At 39.6% G+C, this 18,517-nt stretch overlaps 1 protein-coding gene across 1 annotated transcript in view; it reads left to right on the top strand.

The window, feature by feature from the left end:
- Positions 1-18,517, top strand: part of LOC310944836 (pyruvate carboxylase, mitochondrial-like) — a 314,316-nt gene that overhangs the window by 284,313 nt on the left and 11,486 nt on the right. The window contains exons 22-24 of the mRNA XM_083910674.1: positions 1,939-2,118; positions 9,453-9,627; positions 10,990-11,063. Of these exons, the coding sequence (XP_083766800.1) occupies positions 1,939-2,118; positions 9,453-9,627; positions 10,990-11,063 (429 nt within the window). The remainder of the gene's footprint in view (positions 1-1,938; positions 2,119-9,452; positions 9,628-10,989; positions 11,064-18,517) is intronic.

The raw sequence follows: 18,517 nt of genomic DNA, 5'->3' as shown, positions 1-18,517 counted from the left end.
AAGTGCTAATGGGGGGCATTTTAGAGCACTCGTGTGCTCAGAGAACACCCCCCCCCCCTGTTTTCCACTATTTTGGTTTAGTCCAGCCCAGTGGGTTGTTGTCACTCCGTGGCTAATGAGAGACAGACATATTAGCGTTATTAGTTAGTTAGTTATTATAGTCCTCCTGTCGCATCCATGTCAAAGACATTAGCAGTGTGGCAGCATTTCTCAAAATTTCAGGGCTTTGGTCGACCATGAGTTTATTTGGTTGATTACAGCCCTACTCCCAGGGCTGACGGCATTGCCTCCACCCAATTACACACTCCCACCGGAACTCGCGTGCTGCTAACTTCTAACCCCGGTGTGGTGACTGTGGCCCAACCGATATTCAATATGGGTATCGTTATGCTCTAGTTTGTGATATCGGTATTGGACACTGAAAAGTGATATTGAGCCAACCTTAGTAATGCAGCGGTTGGTAGCACTGTCATCCCTGAACAAAACTAATACACACATAGCAAACCCCCAGGAGGGTTGTGTTAATCCCAGAGCATCATTTATGCTTGAGCCCATCTGTGTGTTTCCAAGTCTTGCTCCAGATAATCTGTCATCTCATCTCTGAAAAAGGTGTCAGGGTTATTTGACAGGAAATTCTTTGGGGAATGTCAATTTGAATCTATATTTGAGCACCTTAGTCTCTCTCGCGCTCACTAATTGCTGCAATAAATAGGCATCTCATCGAGTGTAGGCCCATTCATTGTTCTCTGCAGTCATTAAGATGTCAGTGCTTAAGCTCAAATACAGGACAGAGGTTCTCTGCTGGAGGGTTGCAAAATGTGGAGCAGGAAATTTGAGAGAGAGGGTCTTTGTTCACCTCTGTTTCTCTTTATAATAAAACCTGCTATATAGATGAGTGCAAACACCCAAAGCAGGTTTTCTTTTTTATTTTGGTGGTTCACAATAATTGACCCCATCTCTCTTTAATGGTCCCAAAAGGGAAGCTTTAAATCTGCCTATCTAATAATTACAATAGGAGACTAATGCATGCATTAGTCTCATACTTTGTATTTGCATCCTTGTCCCATTCACAGTCAAAAAAAGACTCCACTTATCACCATTATGCTAATAGAGTTCACTATTACCATACTAATATGCTATTCTCAATAATGAAAGAATAAATTCATGCAATTTGAATGAATGTTTTACTCAGTCTTTCTTGGCCTATCCTCATTTTTCAGTTGATTCTGTTTTACAGAGAAGACCTGTGTATTTTTGTTGATGGCCAAATTAAATGATTAAATTGACTGTATCGATGTAAACACCGTTTCATTTTTCATTCTGGTGCACTGGGCCTCTCTCGTCTTTGTCTGGGTCGCACAGTACTTAATCTTCATAGACGGCGTCGTCATTAAAACAGATCGTCACCGCTTTTTTTAAATTTGTCGAGTGCGTTTTCTACTCAAGACAGCAGAGAACAAGGGTGGAGAAACTAAAATCAAGATTGTAATATTGACTGTAATATTACATTGAACAGATTCTGTCAGATTAAAAGTAGGGATGTGATGAGACCAATTTGTCCTGTCCAATATAACACACTCAAAATCACAGATACTGGTATCAGTCAGATATTGTCATTTTAGACCTTTAAACTCCGAAGCTGTTGGTGGTTAGGGTTAGGGTTAAGAAAAAAAAGAAAAGAAATGATGTTAATGATTTTGATTACAGTCTTTGCGTAGTGAATAATGCCATTTATATACATTTTTAATTGAATCAGATTTTTAAAATTGTATCGGTCCAATATTCAGTGATTTTGACCAGTATCAGACCAATACAGATCTTATTGTCTCGTCCCTAATTGAAAGAGTAATGTTATTAAGAGAGAACTGAATCTCATTTGTCCGTCATTATCGTTGTCTTTTCTTAAACAGAACGGTCTTTTCTTATTTCCTCTCTCAGGTGACTCCGTCCTCAAAGATCGTGGGAGACTTGGCCCAGTTCATGGTGCAGAACAACTTGACCAGGGCAGAAGTGGAGGAGAGGGCCGATGAGTTGTCCTTCCCCCTATCTGTGGTGGAGTTCCTGCAGGGCCACATCGGGATTCCACATGGAGGATTCCCTGAGCCCTTCAGAGCTAAGGTATTGTTGTTCGGCCTGTAAATGCAGTTGTCTCTTATTTTAGTTTTTGTTGTACTTCTGATGTTATATGTTTTTGGATCTCTCAGTTAAACTTGTAGTTTTAAAGGAAGTTGAGAGCAAATGTCATGGAAAAATGGATAACAGAGCGTAAGGGCCCCTATAAATACATGTTTTTTGGCTTTAGTGCCCCATGAAAGTATTGGAATGACCATGGTATATGATTGAGGGTCCTTATTTAGAGCACATAATGTAACCCGTGTGATATGGTTTCAGGGCCCCATTAAAATATCAGGATAATAACGGCTTTGGCTGCAGGTCCCTTGGGCCCCTGGACCTGGGGCCAGTAGGTCCGTTCAATAATCCATCATATAGACTTATAGGATATAAGCAATTGGAGTCCATTAGTTATCTGAGATTTGGCCACTGGTGGCAGGTTTTAAATGCGTAGACTACATTAATAATGGAGACAACACTTAAATTTGTCTTAGTTTAATTTAATTCTAAATGTTTGAGTAGTACATACACAGTAAATACTGGACAGTACAATGTACTTATTGTATCTGGAAAGATTCAGATTCAGACAACTTTATTGATTTGCATTTAATTAATTTGGCCTCTATAAACAACAACAGTTAAAGGTCCCATATTATGCAATATCAACTTTTCAATCATTTAAATCCTTATATTTGGGACTCTGGAGGTCCTATCAGTCGGCGTGTGTGAAAAAAAGATGACTCACTCATGTTTTTGTGGTCCTCCTCAGTCTAAGTACGGGAGATAAAACACGCGATGTTGACTTCCGCGCTCACTGGGACTTCACAATGCAAATGCTGGCGAGGGCAACGGTATCCGAAAACCGGAAGTCCACGAAATCCGTGAAAAGTTCTATTCTTGGCTCCACAGTGCAGCACAGAGTTCTACACAAACTTCCAGCCTCAGAGGATTTATCGGTCCAGTGGATACATGTTATATATGATGGCAATGTGCCTGCTAGAGCCTGCAAATGATCACCAAATGCTAACTGCAGTTATCTCCCAGTAGCCTCTGTGGTTGATGTCATTTCCTGTCCCTTAAGTTTCGTTTTACTTTTTTCTTTTTTCTTTAAAGAGATACTACTAAACTGAGTGTTCTGAACAGGGCTGTTTTGGCAGGGTGATTGAACTGCTGTGCTGCTTCATCCTTATGGTATTTTCACCACAGCATGTCCCAGACATGTTCATTAGGACACCAGGGAACTATGTTAACTTGGAGAAATAGGGTATAATATGTGTCATTTAAAATGTCCAGGGAAACATTGTGAAAGTATAAGACAAGTCACAACAATAAACCAGTAAAAAGCAATAACCCACTGAAGAGATCAATAAATAGGCAATAAGTAAAAGATTCCTAAAGATGGCAGCTAATGTGACAGAAACCATGTAATCTCTGTTTTTCTTGTGTGTTTTTTCTGAACACACACACACACACACACAGCATAAACACATGACGGAGAGCAAATGTAAAAGCACAAGGCACATGTACAAGGAACCGACACAAATTCTGTCACAGGCTTGGTTACGTTTGACAGCCGTGAATCCCCACGACGACGCTGAAAACGGAACCATTGCTCTGTCCTCTCATCTTATCTTAGCTGCTCTCCATCTGCCCCTCCTGCGTGGCTTTTTTTTTTTTTTTTTTTTTACATGTCTGCAAACAGCGAGGGCGAAGCTCTCATGCACATCAGGGAGTAACAGCTTGAGGTCTCCTTGGAGGAGTAGCATGAATAAAGCATGCTCACATATCGGCATGCTTGTTATCTCCCGGAGAATTTCTGAATGTTTCAGTGATGTGTGTTTCATGATACCTGCTACCTGACTCTGTCTGCACATTTAAACAGCATACCCTTTACTGAATGTCTCTGGAGCTGTGAAGTACCACATGTGTAAACATTACGTTGTAGTGTTTGCAGAAGATATTAGATCATTTATATATAATGTTAACCTATTATCTGGGGCCCAGAACGATGATTTACATTGTTGCCAGATAAGTATTTATTGTGAAATAATTACTTGTCAAACCTTTAGAATCCACTTTGTTTATCTCCCTGTGAAACTACGGTTTTCTTGTCACACTTAACAAGTTGTTTTGCCTCATATCCTCAGTTTGCACACACACCGGTGGATCAGTGTTAGAGCGAGTCATTTTTCAACTGCAAAGATGTGGGTTCAGAACGATTGTTCTCAAGAGATGATTTATTGGATATAGGTTCATAAAATAAATATTGTAATTCATTATGCAAATATTATATCACGCACCAATTTCTTCTCTTGTACAGATTTATTTAGTGAATTGAATCGGGATGACAATTTTAAACAATTGGTAAATATTTTGTAGACTCAAAAGCTCTTAGGTTGTTTGGATGATGATGGATCAGTGGTAAGAGCGTAAGTTGTCTTTCAACTGGAAGGTTGTGGGTTCAATTCCTTGCTCTGCTGGTCTACGTCGTGATGTGTCCTTAGGCAAGATACTTAAAGGAATACTTCACCGATTTGCGTTTAGCTTTGTATTACTAGAATAGTGCTTGAATTTTTTTTAAATTGTGCTTCCCAACCTCAGTTTCCCCAAAGTCAAGACATATTTCCATTCTTTTTTTGTCACGTGCCCTGTCTCAATACCTCCCCTAACCCTACATTTTTGCCCTAACCCTAAATTTTACGCCTTCACGTGTAGGGTTGAGCAAGGGGAAGTTTGATTTTCCCCTTATAGTCAACCCTCAAAATGTAGTGAGCTCTGATGCAGGCTTAAAACCAATGAAATATGAAATTACCCATGATTACCCATTGCAAATTCAGCTAGCTGGCTGACATTTTTCAACAAAGATGGCGGCCACATCTGCAAAGGAACTATTTCGTTGTAATATATTTTTCAGGGGAAACCAGTTGTTTTAACTGAGCTTCTTTACAGCAGCTTTAACACTGACTCCTTCTCCTTCATCCCCATCACCTGCTAGGTCTCCATCAGCATCTCTCCACCCATCTCATAATTCTTAAAACCTACAAAAAAAACACAACAATAATAATAATAATTTAAAAGAGATTGGAGTACTTGCTAATTATGCATTCATGTCCTTGGGTTATTATCATTATTGTTATTATTGTTTTTATATATATATATATTGAGTTAGCACTGGACCACTTTCTGCTGAGACCAATTAGATTAATGCAAATTCTAAAGTCTTTGCCCATTGAACTTTTTTTATTTTCCTACTTCCTGTCCCCATCTAAATATAAAGTTTCACTGGATTATACAGAGCATAATATGTATGCCTAGACTCTATGTATTACAAAACCATTGTAGTTGCAGAAAAACAAAAACATTTGTCATAATATTAAAATCAAATTGAAGGTGGTTGAAATGACTGCTTTTCTTACTATGAATCAGAATATGAGCAGTCACACAGGAGATGACAGCCATGTTTACTTGTGTATTTCTCAAAGTATTTTCCATTAGGCTCAGTCAGCTTTGTACCATTTATTAAGGGTTTTATTTGAACTGTATGCATTGTAGGGTTCAAAGTAATTGTGAGTGGATGGTTGTTTGTGTCTAGCGATCTGTCCAGGGTGTGCGGTAGAGAATGAATGGATGAATGGTTCAGAGTAAATGCTCAGCACATACCAGATGTATGTATAAGTTTGTTAACTCAGACAAAAACACTTTATATTTTCAATCATAACCTTCTAAGTCTCCCCTATTCATTCAATGACATAAACAACTTTCCAACATCCAAGAGGTTTTCTCTCACACCGCTTTGGCTGCAAACCATTTCAGCTCTCAAAAGTTGAAGTTGTCTGAAGGAAAGGCAGTAAAACATTTTTTTTTTTTTTTTTTTTTTTACAAAAGCGGTGTCTGGAAGCGAGCAATTACATATCGCTACTTTACTGCATCTGTTCACCGTAAAACATTTTTATGAAATGTGGCACTGACTGGAGGCTGCAGCATAATTCCAGTATTAATTAGCAGCTGTAAATGATATTTCTGTATCTGCATGTCAACACAGGCACTGTAGAATGAATGCATGCATGACAGACATACATTATCTGTATCCTTTATGCCATAGCTGGAGCTTCTATTTGAATGTGAATAGCTTATTTATTTATATATATATATATTTTCCTAATTGAATCTATGGTGGCATTAATTAGTCAGCGAGCAGTCATTTCAAGATCGACTTTTCACATGAATTGGCTTCAGAGGCACAGACCGTCACAAATGCACGCACATTGTTTTGCGCACACAGTGACACACCAAAGAGTAACCGAGGCATTTCCTCATTTTCATCTTTGCTCTGTCACACTGGGTTCATTTGCAGCGTGGGATGGATAAAATGAAGGAAAACAACAAAGACAAGAGGGCAAAAGAGAGTGGGAGGTTGGATGGATGCGGAGATTCCAGGAGAAAGTATATAAAAAAGAATAAGAAGGCCAACAGGAAATAAGATTAGTGTTAATAAAAAAAAAAAAAACATTGTCCCTCACACACTCACTCTCAGGACAAAGTCTGTGACAATAAAAACGAAAAAAGGGGATTGGTTGTAAGAGGAGAATAATAAGAGTCTTTCTTTCATTTGTTGGTGCCGATTCTCGCTTTCTCTCAAACACACACGGTCCCTATCTGTCTGTGTCCAACGCAGAAACAATCAAGCAGTTTAGGTGTAAGACGTCCTTAAAGGACACAGCGCTAATGAGCGTGGACTCCAACGAGCCTGCCATCTTTGAAGTGCCTCTCTCTCACACACACAAATGAGTCGGCTGTCTTTGAACTGTTGTCTCTGTGACTAATAGCATTGCACTGGTCCCTTTGGAGATTTCCACAAAGGCACACACACACACACACACACACACACACACACACACACACACACACACACAGTCTCAGTGCTGTGCCAGTATGTTGCACATAAAAACACTGAGTGGTATGAAGCACTGTCTATAATTTAACAGTGCACATATTCCAAAACAGAACATGAATAATAATAACATTCATATGCACAGAACACACAGGAGACACTGAATGCGTAGCGACCACGCAGCTAAAGACTTCCAGTATGTTGCTCATTATGTTTCAACTAGGGACGATACAGTACTCAGTATCAGGTCTGATATACTGGTCACAGGACAGATTTTTTTTTTTACAATACAATACGATACATACGGAGGCCCCTAAGTGACATGAGAAAAAAAAATTAAAAAGACGAAAAAATAAAAACTTGAAATCTCGACTTTCAAAAAAATGACAGAAAAAACAATTGACGGAATGTTTTTTTTGTCATAATTTTTTGGAAAGTTGAGATCTCGAGTTTCCAAGAAACGTCAGAAAAAAATACTCTTTTCCATATTTTTTGTCGAGATCTCGACTTAAAAAAAACGGTGAAAAAAAAGTTGACGAAAAAAAAAAAATTACGTAAGAAAATGTATTGACAAAAAAAAAGCCAGCTTTGAAAAAAAATGAGAAAAATGAGTTTGAAAGTCGAGATCTCAAAAAAAAAAAATAATAATTGAATGTCAAATTTGTGTCACTATTTATGTCACTTCGGGGGCTCCGTAGATACCATCCAAAAATCCTAAAAATAATTTTGTGACACAGAATTATTTGATTCTTGAAATAGCTTGAAATGCATCAGCACACCTGTTGTTAACAGCTGGTCTAAAAGGAGAATATCGGATAGATATTGGACACAAAATATTAATACTGTGCCATCCCTAGTTTAAACATGGACAAATAGAAAATCAAATGGTTGATTGGATTTTAATTCAATGTATTTTGCACAATAAAATACACCCAAAAATTACAAAGATTTTTAAAAGTAGTGCAGGAAAGTTAATAAGCCTAGATTAAAATGTTCTCATCAGTGCCTGGCTGACCAATCAGCATGAGGGCACACATTGAGCGGTCAAACAGGAGACGACAGCCATGACTAAAACCTCTTGGCTTCTTCTGTGAATCATCTGTTGAAGCAGACTAAATATAGCCCGGAAAAACCAGACCAATCAATGAGCTCATGTTTATTTACTCACACAGATTAGTCTGGTCCCCGTCCCATTCAGACTGATTTCCATCTGCCCTGAAATTTGTTCATGCTGCGCAGGAGCCCTTTGTCTTTAGCGGGGCGGGGCTTTAATGCGACACTTACTGGCACAGGTGCACATTAAATCATTTTTCAATAATATCCAAGATAGCTGCCCCTGATGTGGTCAATCTGTGTCAAACTTCCTGTGACCCATCTGTGGCTCTTGACCCAGTCTTTGGGAACCACTGCTCTCAAGGCTACGGTGCTGATTGCTCCACACAATAAACTAATTGTGTGCAAAATTCTGCAACTATGCCTCCCTGCCTCTGAAGGCTGCCTGCCAATGAAATCTACTGTAAGGACATAACAAGAAAACAGCTGGCTGTAGGCGAAATGCCAGCGTCTTGACATAATCTCTTGACCCGACATTATTATGGCAGCCTCAGATTGATTATCTCTACAACTCGTGTTAGATATCAACAACTGTGTGGGCAGATAAAATGTCATATAATTTATTAAAACAGCCTCCTTTTCCCTGCAGCCTGTCTTCTTATCTTTTGTTTTTTCTTTGCTTCTTTCTAAGAAAGAACAAGATGGTTGGTGTCACAGCAGCACTGCAGTCATTTGACGGCCTGATGATACTTACTGAGAGAAAAAAAAAAGACGTGGGAGAGATGCAGGGTGGGGGGGGGTCGAATAAATTGGAAATCACTGCAGATCTTGACACAGTAGCGGTGCCTTTTTTATGCAAATGAAAAAAAAAAAATAATTCTTGCATCAATAAGGTTTATATTCTCTCATATCCAAGTGTTTCTCTCCCTCTTTCCCAGTGTTTCTTTATCGTCCTCTTCCTCCCACCAAAAATCGCTGTCACTTAAAGGATTTGACAGATTGAAGCTTTTATCCAGACGTATAGTTGTCAAGTACAATGTCAAGGTTTCACCAGCACTTCATATATATATATATATATATATCCCACATACTGCAGAATCCCATAGGGATGTTCGGAGTGGGAAAACATCCACAAAGACTATATGACTTTGGGAAAAAAAAAGTTTGTTGTGGAGTCTGTTTTCTATTTTGTTAACTTCACATCAAATCAAATCACAATTACAAAACACAGTTTGTCTCACGGGGCTTCACAGGGTTGGTAACATCCTCTCTCCTTTGACCTTCGACCAGGGTAATGAAAAACTACCATGGAAAATATAAATAAAGTAGAGTAAAAATAAAGAGTAAAAAGTCTTTAAATGCCACCTCGTTTTTTTCTTATTTCTTTACCGCTCAGGTGCTGAAGTCTCTCCCCTGTATTGAGGGTCGCCCCGGTGCCACTCTGCCTCCGTTGGACTTCAAAACTCTGGAGGAGGGTCTCCGAGCTGCGCACGATGACGACATCACCGCTGAGGATGTGATGTCGGCAGCCATGTACCCCAAGGTGTTCCAGGAATATAAGGAATTCACTTGTAAGTTTTACAGACTTACCTCCATATGCATGTTGTTGTTTTTATTTTGCCTCCGTTTCATTGTCAGGAACAGCGACGATTATGCGTATGCTGCGTCTGTGTAGGAGCGTTTGTGTGTATAAACCAGCAGTGCAGGGCCGGGTGGGGGCTTTAGTCTCATCACAGCACAAATCACTATACCCAGGGAATTATTTAACAATGAATTTAAGAAAAAAACTGTCATTTGTTTATATTTAGGAGTTACACACCAGAGCTCTTATATTAAGGATTAACTAATTGTTTTTATTTTAAAAATGAATTAATGCATCTAATCAAATTGGCTCCGTTTTATTTTTAACAAGTCTGGAATCATGGCAGTTGTTTGCTAACACACACACACACACACACACACACACTCTCGTTCTCATTTGTATTATTACTGAGGCTTGAAATTAGCACAAGGCAATCTTTAGTCAGGGACACTCATTATAGTTCAGGCAGTTGATAGAGATGTTTAGAGTTGTTGTATTTGGCACTAGAGGGTTGTTTTTCACAGGGGACACATTTTTCAGCCACAGGGAAGAATGTTGTTTAACCCGACAGGGGATTCACCTGTCATTCAGATGGTGAATTTACATAATTTACAAACGAGATTCCACAGCAGCGAAAGGACTGAAGCTGGAGGGAGAAATCAGCCATAAACTGCATTTTTTAAGCAGAACATTCACAGCAGCAGCAGCATCATGTGTAGGAGACAAGAGATGAACAGTTTTGACAGTAGTCAAACTTGACTAAAATGAGTTTCTTCAATCGTACGATGAATCACTTCATGCTTTTACTTGTGAAGAAATGTGATAACAAACCTCCAGTAAAAATGGAGGTTTGTTCATGATCATTTGACTCGGTTTCTTCACGGAACACAAACCTGAACCTGTAAATGTCACCTTCTATATGACATTCTGTAAACCACTGGCTGCCCATGGGACAAAACTGGCTCACCAGCATTAATATCTGCTTTGTTTGTTTGCTTTTCTTCACAGAAATGACAAAGTCATGCAGAATTCAGAGCCTTTTATTCTGAAAAGAGATGAAGTGATTCAAAGAGCAGTTTTAAGACACCAGTAGTAGTTTGTGTTTCTTTATTAAACTAACACATTTCTTTTATTTGCCAGATTTGTACAATATTAAATAGATCAGAGTAGAAGAAAAAGGTTAGTAGAAAAGAAACAGGTTTTGCTTGATGAAGATAGGAAGTTCTGGCCAAGTATTCAATTACTTAGAATTGCCAACCCCTGCTTTTAAAATACTGACACATGTAGATGTGTGTACATATTTACTGTTAACAATTAATGTCCAAAATAACATTTTTATTATTATTCATAGCTACCTTTGGCCCAGTGGACTGTCTCAGCACCAGACTGTTCCTGGATGGACCCAAGATCGCTGAGGAGTTTGAGGTAAACAACTTCACACCACAGAGATTTTCAGGCTGAGCATGACCTCACACGGCAGCAATCGATGACAGCTGTCTTATGATTCGGCTGCTGCCTCCGTTTTAACTTACTTTAGTACGACGGAGCTCCCCCCCGTCATGAGACGCCATTACTAGATAGCCATCGCTCCTAGAAAACTACACCAAGTTTGTTGATAGGTTTCCTGTCACTCTGCATACATTGTCCAGATCATTGGTCTGATTGGTTGTAGTTCTGCATCTATGTCTGTTGGTCACGCCTCTTGAAAGTGGGAGGTGACTACACTTTGGGGGACTGTAGCTCAGTGGTCGAGCGATTTGTCTTTCAACTGGAAGGTTGACGGTTTGATTCGCGGCTCCACCAGTTTACTGTACATGTTGATGTCTTGGACCCATGTTGCTCCAGAAGGCTGTGCTGTCAGAGTGTGAATGAGTATGAAATATGTGTGATAAAAAAAATGTACTAGTGTATGAATGTGTAAGTGAATGGCTGAATAGCAAAACTGTCGTGTAAAGCAGCTTTGAGTGGCCATCGAGACTAGAAAGTACCGTATAAATACGCACCATTTAACATTTCAAACGAGAAAGAGTATGAGTCGTGTTATGCTGTCAATATATTGGTCAATGTTCCGTTCATGATATACACTGTTGGTTAGTGGTCCATTTGAATCAGACGTTATACATTTGTCTGGTCAGTGACAACACATGGACATTAGTTGAAACTAAATTTAGTGCAGTGCCTTTTTGTTTAGAGGTCCCATATTATGCAAAATCAACGTTTTAATCATTTTAATACTTATATTTGGGACTCTGGAGTCGCCAAAGTGTGAAAAAAGATGACTCACTCATGTTTTTGTGGTCCTCCTCAGTCTAAGTAAAGGAGATAAAACACACTATGTTGATTTCCGCGCTCCTTGGGACGTCACAAGACGCTAAATTCCTGGAATTGTTGTCTCGCGGAGCTCCGATTTGTCCGTAAAACATGCAAGAGTGCTGGCGAGGGCAACGGTATCCGAAAACCGGAAGTCCGTGAAAAGTTCTATTCTTGGCTCCACAGTGCAGCACAGAGTCCTACACAAACTTCCAGCCTCAGAGGATTTATCTGTCCAGTGGATACATGTTATATATGACAGCAATGTGCCTGCTAGAGCCTGCAAATGATCACTTTTCCAAATGCTAACTGCTGTTAGCTTTTGTGTTTTCACAATTTCTAAATTATTCCTCGCATCGTTTTTTTGCATTATTATTACTGTAATGTGAAAATAACAGAGGAAAAAATATGTTACTCACATCCAGAAATGTAAAGTGTGATATTGTTAAACAGTTTCGCCCCGACTGGATGCAAATAATGCATCCATTTAATCATCGATTTAGCGCTTGTTCCATGATTTTTCCATCACTGCAGATGGCGTAGGTTTAATGCAGTTTGGTGCAGAGGCACAGTGAAGTGCTGATAACACAGTGGGGAGGACAGAGATATTAACACTTAATCAAGGCAGCTACAAACAGCATTTCTTATCCCTCCGGCAATCAGATCGGCCCTCCTGCACAGACACATCAGATTCATTTTGCCATATGATGTTTGAGAACAGGCCAGGAGAAGCCACTGAGGGCCAATATCTCAGACCAGAAAGTAACTGTTATGGATTTCTGAGGCGTATATATCGTTTGTTCTCCAACAGTGAGGCATCTGAAAATGAACTCCATTGAAGCAATAAAAGAAATCGGCTGAATTTACTCTGCATGGAAACAAATTGCAACCTCAGCGTGACAAAATCTAAAAATGACTAAATACAAATTCAGCTTCCTCAACTCCAAACTGTCACATAAGCAGAATTTTGCAAGCTGTAAATACATGAAAATTCACTTAGGAGAAATAATTAAGTACTTGGGCTGTGCTGATTGAAAGATTGTGCCATGAAATGAGACAGTTGCAGAACAGATGCACTTTTATCCAGGAGATGCAACATAAACGGGAGAAACCACTGATGAGCAAAACTCAAAATAAAATGATAATTCACAGTGAACAGGGGATTTCAAACAGATCATTGACAATCACTGACAATAATCAGGCTTCCCATGGTAATGCAACCTTTCCTGGAAAGGTTTTGAAAACAGAAAAGCTGTTTTCTAGCGCTGGTTTGGAATTAAGCGAATGTTTTGGAAATGGTTTTAATCAGGGATGGCCTGATCTGATACCAAATATATCACATACTCCAAGACTCCAAGCTCAGATAAGCGTGTTATTTTCACTCATGAGTGAAGTTATCAAGCTCTAACAGGATGCTAATCTGCAGAAATGCCAAGCCAAGTGCATTTTTAAATAATGGCTTTTGATTGACAAATATAAAATGTGGCTCAAAAGATATTCCAATTTCCATGTTACATCTTTGCTACAAAGCCTGTGATAGGGCAAGCATATAAGAGCCTCATTACTGGGCTCTATATTATGGTCACTATGGGGCCAACCTTTGTTAAACTAGTCATATTGAATCATGGAAGTGGGTAAAATATTGTGGAAGTTATGGAAATGAATTGGTAAAAATATGTGGGATAACCCTGAATAACCTTTATAGGAGATATGAAATATGGAATACTGCTTGTATTTCTATTCTTGGATAAGTAAAGGAGGAGTCTGTCAGTTTTCATTACAAAAACAAATGGGATTGGTCAGAGAGTCATGACATCTGACACAAGAACTGCAGCCACTCTGTCTAAAATATAAAAACTTTGTACTCTCTGTAGTTTCAGTTAAAAGTGAGCGATACACTGTGATGAATCAATGTAGGAAATGTGTGGAATCGTTATCTAACTTGATTAATTAAGTTCCTGGACTGGTCTGATTACCTTTGCTACTTGTGTAGAAACGTTTATAAATGCATCCTTAGATGCACATAATTCTAAACAGATATTCTGGAGTTAGAACACAGCTTCTGGATCCTATATCAAAAAAAGAAAATCTGATTTGATGATGAAAACCTACATGCGATGTAGATGCTTCGTTGAACAAAGACATGTTTTTCAAACATGTCCATCATTTGACTAGGACGTGATGAGAACTGCAAACATTTTGAGGACCTTTTAGTCGACTTGGTTCTTTTCTTCATGGCTCCTCTGTTCGCCAGCCCAGTGATGAGAACTTGGCCTCAGATTTGTAGAGCGATGGCTCCCAACAAATCCTCTACATCCATCTTCGATCAGCCTCTTGCCTTCCAGCCGTGCTTCTGGCAGACAGCGAACCATTCTGCATGCGTTGCCCTCTCGCTCTCACATTCCTCTTCATGTAATCCTTCCACTCTGCTGGTGTGGATGCTCTTGGTGGCCTCTGATACCAGGAGGATGTCAGGCCTCAGGTTGTGTCAGTGTGCCATGAAGCTGCAGTTGGCTGCCTTTCTTGTGCAGCTGCCATGACCTCTAATGGTTTCTGCTGCTCACTTGTTTTAAACCACAGTGACTCTCTGTGTGGAGGCGCGTGCTTGTGTCTGCAGCTGCTGATTCTTTGGGCATCTGCAGTGGGGTGTAGCACATGCCAGTCCTGCCTCAGAGCTTTTGGGCAGGAGCCCAGGATGTGTTCTAGTGCTCCTCTTGCTGAACCACCTTGCCTCAGGTGAAAAGGTTTGAAGAAATGGGCAGGACATGGCTCTCTACTTGGATCAGGATGGTTCTGCATGCCCAATGTTTGACAGTACATGGCTTATTTCCATTTTTCTTCAGCTCCATGTTGGCTCTTACCCGCAGCTTTATGATCCTCCTGTCCTCAGTCGGTGTCCTATATAAGGGGTATAACGAAGTTAAAAAGAAAAATGGGTCATGCTAATTTTGCACTCTCTGTTTCTGTAGAGAGACTCAGGAAATGTGATCATTTAGCAGTGTTGGTCTCAGATAGCTTTGTGTCTAAAAAGGACACAAATCTGGAGTGTTCATGGAAAAACATCAGATGTTTTTAATTTCTAAAATGTGATGAAAGGCAATGTTGTGCTTCTATAATTAATTTGAATTACATACTTTTCTTTTTGTACGCAACCAAAAATAAATATACTTCCTACAGTTTTCTATTAACATAGAGCACACTGTAATGGACACAGCGTCAGTCTCTGTGTTTGCATGTGCTTGTGTCCCTTGTAAAGGGAAAATGTTGGTTTTCCCTTTACAAGGTTACAACATGATCCATCTTTCCTACGCAGCTAAATGTCAGCCTGTGTGTTTTCTGTGCTGCGTCCCTGTATTGTACCTTCAACTAAGTTGAATATGAGACAAATCCATTTTCCTCAAATGTAGAGGCAATGAAAAAAAAAAGATGATCAGTAACATCAGTGTTAAAGGAGGCAGGAGGAAGAGTGTGTTTGATTAATTTATACAAGTGAAAGTACCAGGACATGTTAACCACTGAAGTTCATTTTCACTAAAACAGGCAACTTATACAACAGCATCATTAACACAGGGTTCCCACACATTGAATGACCTCAAATCCAAAGGACTTTCCAGGACCAGTTCCCTCAAAATCAAGGACCAAAGGTGCTGACACAGCTTAAGATGGGAGGGCAAATTGTAAGAGTAACAAACAAGGGAGACATTTACCTAATATCAGGTTAACTTCTTTCTTGCACTTTCTATCACCCAAAGGGTGATTTTAAAGGGTTTCAAGGACCCATGGGAACCTTTTTAACAAAATGTCAGCAATTTTTGTCACCCGTGAATCGCACTTATTTTGGTCAGGATAATCGTGGCGGGAAATTTTGATATCATCCCATGAATCCCATGGTGCAGGCGCATGTTAAATACTATAGTAGGAGTCATGGATGTGGAGCACTAGTTACCTGCTGTATTATTTACAGAGAATTTGGAACTGATTTTGTACCAAAAGATTAACTGCGATTTAACTCATAACTGAAATTCTTTCAATTTCCCACAAAATACTCTAGGTTTGACTTGAATGCGATATATTCATAACTGTAGTTTATATCAACAACACATTCCCCAGCTCTTTTCTTTGTTGTTGCTGTTTATCTTCATCTGTTAACAGTTTGACACACTCAGCTCTGTTTTCAACACCAGTCAGTCATCATCACATAAACAAAGTTGCCCTCGTTGTCATGACGATGTGTAGTTCTCCCCAGATCTGGTCCAATTAGTGTTCTGTGAGTTGTTTTATTTCCTTCTTTATCTGCATGAGGGACAGTTGATATGGTGGCTGCATCGAAGAAGTATTCATTAAATGTTGACGCATTTTGGCCAAAGTTGGTGTCTAGACTGTGTCGCATGAGTTTTTAAAACTCTACACCACTTTAAAAGATTGTTTTTAAATGAAGTGTGGATGTTCCTTCACAGGACCATCAGAAATTGTAAATGTTAGGTCAGAGGAGACTCATTTCTGTTTCTATTGCAATGCTTATTGCAGTAGTTAGATTGATAAGGAGCCCAGAGGAGAGGAAATAACACTGAGCCAAAGTCATTTGGTGAGTTTTTAAATTAGTAATGTTAACTTAGTCCAGGAAGCACACACCATCCCTCCAACGAAACGGTTGTCTTTGCACATGTACACCTGTTTAGGGCATTACACAGAACTCCCCACAAGTTAAAGTAGGTATCGGAATGATATCTACAATATAGAGGTAGATGGTGTTCAGAAGAAGAACCAGAATCAAATCACATTTTATCTGTGTAGTGCCAATTCGCAACATACATTATCTTAAGGTGCACTTTCAGTGTTATAGAGAGAAGAGAAAACCCAACATTTGACACAATAAGCGAGATCTAGGCATCGGTGGAGAGGGAAACAAGTCTCTTTTAACAGGACGAAGTGCAGCATCTGCCTTGACCCGGTCAGGTGAAAAGAAAAATGGGGGACAGAGGAGAGGTGAAGTGGAGACAGAAGAGAGAGACCAGGAGCAGATATATAACGGTTGCATTAAGTTAAGGCAAAATTATACTGATTTCAATTTCGATCATAGCATAATAATGATGACAATACTACTACTAATAATAAAAGCCTTGCAGCCCTGGAGTCACAGGTACTTCAGGTACACAGAATGAGTGAGAAATAGCACAAACTCTTCCTTTCTGGGAGAAAAAGAACAGTGGTGACTGTGAGCCTTGGTATTTTGTGGTAAATCTGAAGTGACAGCAGCGAAATACTGCACCTGTCCATTACACCTGCCTCTGCAGCACTTTAACAACACTGTGTCTGTGAAAACAAAAGCTCTTTTTTTGAGCTCTTGGCATCAAATGTGCAAAGCACACAGCGGGAACGTTCATCAAAACAAACTCAAGTACCGAATCCTTTTTTTGTGTGTGTTGATGTTAGAAGTAAATTGTTTTTTTATTATTGAGTTTTTTCAATTCACGTAAGATGCAGATTCAGTATAATATTATTTGACAGGGTGTTTGGCGAGATTTCTCTTGATAATCTCACTGTGGATTCTATGTTGGACTAAACACTTTAAGCACACGATGCTGAAACAGCCCACTTTGTGAGTACATTCATACACAGAGATGCACACCTACACTGGTGTGACAACTCTGTCCATCACTGTCACTCATTCACACATGCACACAACGCCAACAGAAGGAGAAAGCACACATCCACCTCTCCGCCATGTGCCGGTGACTCAATGTGAAGTTAGTCATGTTTGACGGAAATATGAACGGACTTTGACAAACACGGACACAGTCAGACACACCCAGTCAGTGCTAATGTGCACAGACACACAAACATGCATCACTTTTCTTTGTCATAGTCCACATGAGTAATGACGAAAGATGGGAACCTTGTTTGTGTCAGAGACGGTAGAGATCCAGATTTAGACCAACAAAAAAAAAGTTATTTTGCTTTAGCTAATCTTAAATGTCCCATGTTATGCAAAATCTACTTTTTTTCATTGTAATACTTATATTTGGAACTCTACCAGTCGCCAAAGTGTGAAAAACATGCAATGTTGACTTCCGCACTCATTGGGACGTCACAAGACGCTAAATCCCTGAAATTGTTGTAGAATCTCGCGGAGCTCCACTCATGTAAAACATGCGAGAGTGCTGGCGAGGGCAACGGCATCCGAAAAGTCCACAAAGTCCGCAAAAAGTTATATTCTTGGCTCCACAGTGCAGCACAGAGTTCTACACAAACTTCCATCCTCAGAGGATTTATCTGTCCAGTGGATACATGTTATATATGACCGCAATGTGCCTGCTAGAGCCTGCAAATGATCACTTTTCCAAATGCTAACTGCTGTTAGCTCCCAGTAGCCTCTGTGGATGATATCACTTCCTGTCCCTTAAGTTTCGTTTTACATTTTTTTAAGGTGGACCTAAAGAGATACTACTAATGGGTGATTGAACTGCTGTGGTGCTTCATCCTTATTGTATTTTGACCAAAGCATGTCACAGACATGTTCATTAGGCCACCAGGGAACTAGTTTAACTTGGAGAAATAGGGTATGATAT

The sequence above is a fragment of the Microchirus variegatus genome, assembly GCF_963457635.1.
Source record: "Microchirus variegatus genome assembly, chromosome: 2".
NCBI classification, from domain to species: Eukaryota; Metazoa; Chordata; class Actinopteri; order Pleuronectiformes; family Soleidae; genus Microchirus; species Microchirus variegatus.
Note: the sequence above shows the minus strand (reverse complement) of the source record. Positions and strands in the feature narration are given on the sequence as shown.